The sequence below is a fragment of the Nelumbo lutea genome, chromosome 1, assembly GCF_056320005.1.
Source record: "Nelumbo lutea isolate HS-2025 chromosome 1, American lotus-T2T, whole genome shotgun sequence".
NCBI lineage: Eukaryota > Viridiplantae > Streptophyta > Magnoliopsida > Proteales > Nelumbonaceae > Nelumbo > Nelumbo lutea.
In genome coordinates this window covers 97561981-97572489 of record NC_142684.1, presented here as the reverse complement: position 1 = coordinate 97572489, position 10509 = coordinate 97561981, and the positions used below count along the sequence as shown (strand labels likewise).

Sequence of the window (10509 nt, the reverse complement as noted above, 5' to 3'; positions counted from 1 at the left end):
TCTCCTCGGCTCCTCATTTAATTAGTTTTGACATGAAAGGCAATACAAGCATCCAAAAAGGTGTTATTTACTAACCTGGAACAGATGATCTAATAATAAATAGTTAATTTTTAAGTTGTGAACTGTTTTTAGGTGGGAAATTAGTTACTTTCCAGTCCTCTATTTCGTTCTGACAAGAAAAAAAATTTTCTATTTGGTAAAGACATTCCAATTATGTTGATTTGTGCAAGTCGAAGCTGTTTAAACACATGTGCCTTGAACTAGTCACACAGTTGACCTGTTCTGCACCAATGCCCCCTTTTCCCTACATGAGCACTTCCATTACCTCTTCTGAGTGTAATGGTGTGTGCAAGGATTGACTCAACTTTAGGCCCCATTTGGTTCGCGGGAATAGGGGTCTGGAATTGGAATCGGAATGGGCTATTCTGATTCCAACTGTTTGGTTGGGTGGAATCGAAATCCCATTCCCATTCCTGTTGGAATGGCATTCCCCTATTTGAATGAATGGCCATTCCCTGCTCCTCCCTTGGGAATGAAACTAACAGATTATAGGAATGGACCATTCCGATTCCGATTCCAACTGCAAACCAAACGGATCCTTAGATGAGTGAAAATTGAGAACTACCTTCTGATATGGTGCATCTTCTGTTATACAGGAACCATCGTGGTCTGAGGCACTACTGGGGTCTCCGTGTTCGTGGCCAGCACACCAAGACCACAGGACGCAGAGGAAAGACTGTTGGTGTTTCCAAGAAGCGTTGAGTTATTCTTCCTCTCGTATATTTAAAGGTAAATTACTATCTAGTCGACAGGAGAGATTCTTTGTGTTTGCATCTTTTGAGATGTTACTTCCCCTACTTCAGAAGTAGAGTAGTGGCTAGATTTACTCGTCTGTGTTTGATTAATTAGTGTAGTTTCATCTTTCTTTTAAATGAATATTATTTGGCATCTTTTCTTAGTCAAACATTTTTATATATGGGTGTTTTTCTTTTCTTAATTTTGTCTTGATATCCAAACCTTGATGTCTTTGAATCTGGGTCATTCAATTTCTTTTTTTCGTCTTGCTTTTTTTTATTCCATTTTCGTTCTGAACAAATATAGAGGCGGATTTACTAAAATGCAAATGCAGTGCCAACTCTTCAAAATTATGAATCCTCGTTTTAAATGCCTCTATGTTACAAATGGCCCTACCATTAGGCCGTCCAAAGGACATTCTATTTGTATTTTTTCAATTTACACAATTTATAATCCGTTATTTGTTTTTTTCTTTTTCTTTTTTTTTAATTCCAGTAGGGCAATCTACTATCATTTCTAGCCTGCCAAGTGGCCCATAATCAGTGATTTCAGTCCATCCATTCAACCAGACATCAAGTCTGGTATTAGATTGATGCTCTAATTTTAGATTAAGGGTGATGGCAAACCATGTATAGCGTGCATGGTCAAACCAAAAGAGCATGAATGATATATTGATATCTATATTGCTTTCAACAAATTTAACAGAAACAAGCTCCAACAATCTTTCTTTAGAAAAAGTTTAATAGTATCAGAAAGAGTATTATGAAGGCAATAGTAAGAGATGCATCTGGATATGCTTTTGATACGCATACAAATGTTAGGGATATTCAAAATAAATCCTAAAAATATTTAAATTATAATAAATTTGAATTTTCAATGACGGTAAATGAGGCATAAGTGCATATAAAAACATGTATTAATAGTTCTGTTTTACCCCAAAACTGATTTTTGGCAAAAAACTGTTGAATTGGTCAAATAATTCATTGACCCAGCGGTTGACTTGTTCAATAGTTTTGGCCACTTTTTATTTTAGTTATTTTTATTTTTTCGTTGGAATAGGATGTTTGTCCGAGCCGAATGGTTGAGCCGTCAACCAGGAAACCGGTGGCCAGAATGGTTTCAATTTCGGGTTTGTTTTTAAAAATATGCAAGGTTCACACCTTGGTATCTACCTAAAGGTTCAATTGTTCAAACATTGGTAACTGAAAATGAATTTTATGTACTTCAACAGGATTAAATTGAAATGCATGATGTAATTAGCAAATCAATCTTGCTAATTTAACAAGTTGCCAATGGGGTGGTTTGGTGGTATCTACCAAAAACTAAAATAGTGGTTTGGACCTTGGTGGTAGAATAATTACCTGGCAAATGGGTGATCTAGGTACAATTAGACATGTTCATGGGCCGGGTGGCCCGATCCCCCGGATGGGCTTGAACATGCTTATAGGCCTGTGGGCTTAAATTCGGGTTAAAAAGCCCGACCCACAATAAATTCGAGTCGGGCTCGAGTTTTGTCAAAATAGCCCAGTTCGAGCCCGGCCCGACCCGACCCGACCCGACCTAATATTAAACTTAAAATTAGTTATGTGATTATGTCCATTTGAATAAATTTTTTGATTTAAGAATGTAAAATTGTGTTTTAAAATATAAAAGAAAGGGAAAAATACCATCTTGTAGGCCCATTGTCCATTTAAATAGAAAAAAAAAATACTATATGAATTTTTAATTCTAATTTGAATAGGGAAAATTGTTTTTTTTTTCAATTAGGTCGGGCTTCGGGCTCGGGCTCGGGCTCCGGTTTTGGGCTTTTTACCAGGGCCGGGCTCGGGCCCAAGTTATAGGCCCGTTGGTTGGGTCGGGCTCGGACTCGGGCCTAGTATATTTTCATTAGTGACAAGTGAAAGCCCGGCCCGGCCCATGAACAGGTCTAGGTACAATGCCTACCAATGGCACTTTTCGGATTGTGATGTTGGAAAGACATGATATCATAAAAACTTATAACCAATCAACATGGTAACCAAATTTTATTGGTCAAAGCGTTTTTGGCATCATAATTTTCTTTTCCTTTTTATTGGAGTGATTTTAATAACTCCATCTCCTACCCACTTGCTCTTCTCACATGCCACATCCCTAACCATAAGACACTTTACCAATGTGCGCTTCTGGGTGTCCCTTGAAGTAGAGGTGTAAATTGGGTCGTGCTGAGTTGGCACAGCATGGCTTGCATGTGGGTCGGGCTGTGCTTTCTTCCTCTGGGATACTTTGGGGGTTGACTCGGTACGGCCCGTGGTCTAATCCCATGCGAACCCATGTCTTGTCGTGGGTCGGGCTGGTCTACACGAACCCGTGCTCGGCACAGCCCGTAGTCCATTGTGTCGGGTCGCGAGTGACACGACCCAATTTACACCTCTACCTTGAAATTTCTAACCTGATTTGGTAATTGCAATCACCTTCCATGATTTTTCTAACATAGTTGCAAGTTAGAATCCTCTAGGAAGAGACATTAAAATGTCCAAAATATCCATGCAGCCTTTTGACCAAAATGTTTATTTTTCAAAATTTCTCTTCCTGTTGCTACCAAAACCCTTCCCATCTTTTTTCTGAAATTGATAATTTGATTTATTTTCTAAATTTTCCCTTAATATCAATCTCAAAGGTAGAGCTGCAATTAAAAACTCTTTTTTAAGGAAAAAATTTATTAAACTACCCTTATGGTTTAGCAAATTGACTAACTTACCCTTATTGTTTACATATTATCTTAAAGTACCCCCTACTATTTCTGACAATTGTCTAAAACCACCCCTCCACTGTTAACTCTCCATCATAAACCATTCACATGTGACATCATATAACTGATATATTTTTCATAAATCCTTAAAAATACCCTTTTATCAGGACAACAAGACTGAGAACTAAATAGTAACACCTCCATTGATGAGCTAAATCACTAAATGGACGTGTAGAAGAATTGCACGCAACAATGAGAATCAGAGAATTTGATCAATGCGTCCATTGCAGGATATTTTAGGATTTAGCTTAACAAAATTACTTTTATGTCTGTGTTAATGACATGTAGTCATGGTGGCTTGGTCGATCATGCTTATAGATGTTTTGTTTGAATGGGTCGAGTGTATAGTCTTCAACCCAGGGTCGAGCACTATGGCTGCCTGGTGGATGTAGTCTCCCGGAAAGGGTTTTCTCAAAGAAGCAAACATGATCATGGAGAAGATGCCTGTTGAACCCGATAGCAATGTATGGGTGGCTGAGGCTCTACTAGGTGGTTGCCTGACTCATCAGAATTATGAATTAGGTCTAATTATGAGCGAGAATTCTATGAAGAGAGTCGTCTCCTCGCACTTTACCAGAAGAAGGGCTGAAAGGTGGGTGACATCGGTGGAGCAGACGAGATACGAAAAAGGTACGAGGAGGTTTTGGAGGATTGTGAGGTGGTGGAGAATGGATGGAACGATGGCAACTGCAGTCTGCAGTGGCGGTAGTGAGATACGTACGACACGGAGAATTCAGGAAGGTTTTAGAAGCTTTTCATTAATTGAGTTTTATTTTGTAAATTTGAGTAGTAGAGGTTAAATTTGATATTTTATTTTTTCATTAGCGTTTAATGATAATGTCAAGAAACAATTGGGGTATCTTAATACAGTATATAAATAGTAAAGGTATAGAGTTAATCAATTAACCCATTGTTTTCTTTTCATGAAGTTTGTATTGTGCCAACTGAGTGGTGGGTCAGTTTGTACATTGCCAGCGGATACGTGGAACTGAGTCCTATTATTACCACCTTAAACTTTAGGGAAAAATTTTCATGAAAAGTTTCAGCAATTAACTATATGATAAATGAGATGTCATATAGAATTAGTTATCCACAATTTAACAAAGGTGGTTGAATTTGAATTTCAAATTTGAAAAATAATACTATAATGAACATTTCATTTGTTTCTTTAGTTCAACAGAAGTTTGTATTTATATTTCTTCTAAACTGAGCCTTTAGATAAAAAAAATGTTTCAAAGTTTTAAGAATTGAACCAAGGCATAGCAGGATGGGTATTGACGTTCAAAAGTGGCCACATGTACTAAATCTTCTTATTTAGCATTTCAATGAATTCAAATATCAATATAATATATATTTTTATATATTAACTTTGCTTGGGGTGGGACGAATACACAAACACATTTTTAACTTTAACCCACAAATTTGAAGCTAAAAAATAAATAAAAAAAGGAAAAATTTTTATTAATACCCTATATCTTGGGCCTAGTGCCATTTTAACCCCCAAACTTTAAAATCCGATAACTTAGTACTTGAACTTTCAAAATGTGTTAGTTTAATATTTATCGTTAGCCAGCCATTAAATGACACTTTAAAAAATACAAATGTCCTTCGAGTATCATCTAATTTTCTTTATCAATCATCCAAATATTAGAAAAAATAAATATTCCTAAATTCTTATTTCTTTTATTCAAAAAAATCAAGGTCACGTCTAGGTCCACTGAGTGGGCATGGAAGCCGGATGTTGACCAGACCATAGCATACCAGTTTCAACAAGTCGAATATGCTGACTGCGACACATTACTGATCATACATTCTGCCGCACATCAAAAACATTGGCTGTTCTTTAAAACACCGATATTCTCGATGTATAGCCGGATGCGCGTGACCACCAATGTGTCGTGGTCAGAAGATCCAATAAGGCCTCATCTGACCCGACCCGGGACTCTTTAACCAACCGACTGATAATCAAAGCATGCGACTCCTTTTTCTGCCAGCACTAATGCTACAAGCCTGCGATGCTTCCTCTGCTCCCCAAATGAAAGCAATAACACCCTTTAGATTTTCCCATCTAGGGAACGCTATCAATCACCGTACGTTTCAATCAGCTTCCGATATTTATGCAAACTATATTGAGATCTACGCACGCGATCGGGCTCTGCACTCGGGCAGGAAACTCCACGCTCACCTCATCATCAATGGTCTCGCCCGTTCAACTTACCTATCCTCCAAGCTCATCGTGTTCTACACCCAGTGTGGACGAATCTCCGACGCCCGGAAACTGTTCGACCAAATTCCCCAGGCAAATCTCCGTCGCTGGACCGTACTCATAGGGGCCTACTCCCGCCGTGGCTTTTATCAAGAGACGATCAATCTCTTAAGTGAAATGCTGAGGGACGGCCTGAAACCTGACAAATTCAGTCTACCCAGCATCCTCAAGGCTTGCGGAAAACTCTCCGATCGGCAAACCGGAGTGAAGATACATGCTGTAATTGTGCGATCGTTTTTTGAGTTTGATGCCTTTATAGATAGCGCATTGATCGATATGTATTCAGAATGTGGCCAAGTTGGTAAGGCACGCCTAGTGTTTGACAGGATGCTCGAAAAAGACTTGGTGTGTTTGAATTCCATGGTTTCGGGCTATGCCCAACAAGGATCGGCAGCGGAAGCATGGACTTTGGTAGAAAACATGCAATTAATGGGGGTGAAACCCAATGTAGTAACTTGGAATGCATTAATTGCAGGCTTCTCGTGGGTGGGCGATGATGTCATGGTCTCAGAACTGTTTCGAATGATGCAGGTCAATGGGGTTGAGCCTGATGTGGTTTCCTGGACTTCAGTTGTATCTGGGCTAGTGCGTAATTTCCGTAATGATGAGGCTTTTGATGCATTTAAGCGGATGTTGGGCAAGGGATTCCTCCCAAGCTCGGCTACGATTAGTAGTCTTTTGCCTGCTTGTGCAACGGTGGCAGATTTGAGACACGGGAAACAGATCCATGGCTATGCATTGGTGATAGGAGTTGAGGAAGATATCTTCGTAAGTAGTTCTCTTGTTGACATGTATGCAAAATGTGGTTGTATATTGGAAGCTGAAAAGCTGTTTAACAAAATGCCTGAGAAAAGTACAGTTACTTGGAATTCTATGATTTTTGGATATGCAAATCATGGATACTGCTATGAAGCAATTGATCTTTTCAGTCTCATGGTAGAGGATCAAGCCAAGCTCGATCACCTGACCTTCACTGCAGTTCTCACAGCTTGTAGTCATGCTGGAATCATTCAAGTTGGACGAAACCTGTTCCGCTTGATGCAAGAAGAATATGCATTTGAACCAAGGTTGGAGCATTACGCATGCATGGTGGATCTCCTTGGTCGAGCGGGGTATATAACTGAGGCTTATGATTTGATTAAAGCAATGCCAATTAAACCCGATTCATTTGTTTGGGGGGCACTATTAGGGGCATGTAGGACTTCTGGGAATATTGAACTTGCTGAAGTAGCAGCTAAACATCTATTTGAGCTTGAGCCAGAGAGCGCTGGGAGCTCTTTGCTGTTGTCAAATTTATATGCTGATGCTGGTAATTGGGGTGGTGCTGCAAAGATGAAGAAGGTGATGAAGAAAAGAAAGCTGAGAAGAAGTCATGGGTGCAGTTGGATAGAGGTACTCCACTAAGTTCAGAACTGATGGTAAGAATCGTAATAGAAAGGGATGACCTCATTGGTGCTTGAAAGTTCTTGCATATATATGGGGAAAGAAAGGATAACAAGAGAAAAAATGATAAGAGGACAGGGATGGGTATAGGTGGAATCTTAAAAACGTGATTCCAATCCTTAGGTTGTAGCCTCACAAAGGAGAGGGGAAATGGTGAAGGGAGAAGAATCTGATTTCCAAGAGTGAGCACATTGTAGATAAGAAGTTCCTCATTGTTAAATATCCAAATGGGAGCGCAGAGTATAGATTCCTTTTACTTGAGAGAGAAATCCTAACTTGCACTCCAAGAAAATTAAAGACCACAAATTCTATGAAAAAGGACCATATATAACATATTGGAATTCTTATGCAGCACATTAGCTTCTAAGACTTATCCTCTCTCCCCAAGGATTGGTGCTGCTGGAGCGCTCTTGCTCGAAGCCCAATCAGACGAAAGGAAACTGATAGGCCTTTGGTTTGAAAATAATATTTTCATCAATAAAGTTTTATAAGGATTCATTTAACCCTTTATTTGAGGTGAATTGAAGAAACAAAGGGCATTGTCCTGGTAGAAATCAAGGATAATGAACCATGTACATCCTTTAGAAGAAAAAGATGGCACTGGCAAGTGTTCTCAACTATTTTTCTCTTGGGATCAATAGAGGTGCTTTTCTCCTAAGTTTCAGCCATTGTATTTGGATGCCATATAACTTGTTTATCAACTCTCATTTGCCCAAATGTACTTCTGGAATTGGTTATGGGCATGGTTTTGCTTACATGCAATTAGTGGGTAGTCCAAAAATATAGTTGGTGCTTGTTCCTTGGAAAGTTGAGAGAAATGAATTGCACCTTAGGCTTAGTTTGGAAGGAGTACAAATACAAATATGTATAGTACAAATGCAGACAAAATAATAGAAAATATAGGGTTTGCACTCTACATATTTGCATTTGTATTCCTTCCAAACTGAGCCTTAACAGCAAAGTGGTTTTGAAGTTTGGGATTCCATAGGAAGAGTTCAAGGAGGATGCCTTTCACATAAATCCCATACTGTAAGATCTCAGTAATTCTTTGGCTCGGGTCGCAAAGCAATGTAATGTAAAGCTTTGTTAAGTTGGTGCTTGTTAGGAAGGGATTTATGAAAGAAAAAACTAAATATTAATAGCATTTCAGGGACTGTAAACAATTGAGAAATATGCATTGCTTCAAATTTGCTAGGCTCGATGCATTCTGTTTAGAACTGTAGAAGATATAATAATAAAAAAAAAGACATGATTTAAGAAATTCAATTCTGCTTACCTGACGAACGCAGAGTGCCCTAGTGTCTTTCCCAGATTTATCCAATTACATTGTACATGGAGACAACCAGCTCTTCCAAGGTCACTTAGAACCCTAAAAATAGAAATAAAACTATAGACCTATACCCACAGTAACCATAGCTTATGTTCCTGTGACTAGCCTATAGACATTGTGGTCCATAGCTATAGCCCATCAATAGCTTCGGTCAGCATCAATGCTTAAAAGTTAATTTTTTTTTTCTTTTTGATGTCTATAACTATTAACTAGAAGATGAATTCACAAAAATATATGCTTGTACAATTATACCATAGACCAAACCAATGGAATGATGAACCATATACCAATAGCGTTACTAAAACAAAAAATTACATCTCACGTACACTTTGAATACATCAATTGCTGAAAATGTATTACAAATGTCAATGTGCTTTAATACATACTAAAATCAACATGTAAAACAAATATCCACTTTATCTCCATCCACCTTTTTTTTTGGTAATCATCTCCATCCATCCATTAGGAGTTGCTCATTATGTATGTTCAACCTATAAAGAAAATAACAGAGTTAAGTAAAAATTCACATTTGTGTATATAAAGTTTAAGTCTGAAGCAATGAATAATGAAAAAATACATCCTACAGTATTCACTTGTAGTGCTGCAAACCGTAGTAATAGAACCCATACAGAATTTTATTAAAGCAAGATAGTCATACGCTAATCAACTCTATTCCTGTCCAATCCACTAGAAAAAGAGAATCAAAAGGGGAAATTTGGACAAACCAGGAACACTGATTTAAATGATTCTCAAGTAACCAAAAGATTGGGTAAGTGGATTGTTAAGGACTAGTGGAGGTGTCAGACAATCTGGTGCGTCGCCGATCAAGGATTATCCTAGGAAAAATGGTGGTGGAAATGAAAATATACAGATTGATACAGCATCTAGACTCATTTCTTTGGGTTGCCGCGAAGAACTTAATGACTCTGTTCTCTTCATGGACATTGAAAAGTCTAAGTAGAAATAGCAGGATTCTATAGTAGACGATGCAAGCAGCAATGTATTAGACCCTTTGGCCAGTACTCAGAACTAATAAAAAGAGAAATATGTGAAAAATAAGATGCTTCTAGTTTCCAGTAACAAGATTAATAATTGATTATGTGCAATTTAGACTAAGATAAATCCTATGTCACTTTTATTTTTAACTCTTTTCAAAACTAGGAAAATAGACTGGTTAATCTCTCTTCCTAAATCTATATTATTCTTTGAAAAAGGAATTGAATTAGAGGACTTGAACATAGCTTTCAAGACACCGAGGCAAGGCTAGGCGATAGGGGGGCGCCTTGTTGCCCAGATGTGCACCTAGATGTTGCTTAGGTGATGGGATTTTTTTTAATAAAAACCACGAATCCTAATATAATTCCCTAGATTCCATAGCAAGCAGCAACCATATTTCACTATTAATTGTCTATAGTCTTCATAAAAATAATCTACAAACGTTATTTAAAACATAGAAAATTAACATATTCATGAAAAAAATGGAAGAAAGAAAAGAATTTTCAGATAATAGAGGGGCTGAGCCTTTAATTTTGTCCTAAGAAAAGAAGAAAAAACAAGAGAGAAATGATGGAAGAAGAAGAAAATCATAATCAATGTGTTGTTTGGAGGGTTCAAGACAATATACATTTGGTATAGCAAAAGCAGGCATTCCTCCACTGGGTTATTTAGTTTTTCACTTGATTGTTGTAAGCATATTTTTGTTTTATTGGATTGTCACAAGAAATTGTTGTGACTATGTAAACTCATGAAAACTAAGTCACCCAGGCATGGTGATCTGGACTTATAGCATGTATGGGTGTTTTTTCTAAGGCTACAAGAGTGTTGTGATTATATAAACTCATTGCTCCACATGTTAGGCTACCTTTATATTTACTTCATATGCATATA

The 10509-nt window shown here is 37.9% G+C and overlaps 1 protein-coding gene across 1 annotated transcript; it reads left to right on the top strand.

The window, feature by feature from the left end:
• The first annotated feature begins 5555 nt into the window (after positions 1 to 5555).
• LOC148876320 (Tetratricopeptide repeat (TPR)-like superfamily protein) lies at positions 5556 to 8092 on the top strand. Its single transcript, XM_088948577.1, has one exon. It carries the CDS (start codon positions 5556 to 5558, stop codon positions 7251 to 7253), a length of 1698 nt encoding a protein of 565 aa, XP_088804703.1. The 3' UTR covers positions 7254 to 8092.
• Positions 8093 to 10509: the final 2417 nt, after the last annotated feature.

Coding starts and splice junctions, on each gene's coding strand:
- LOC148876320 (XM_088948577.1), top strand. CDS start 5,556: ATGCGACTCCTTTTTCTGCCAGCACTAATGCTACAAGCCTGCGATGCT.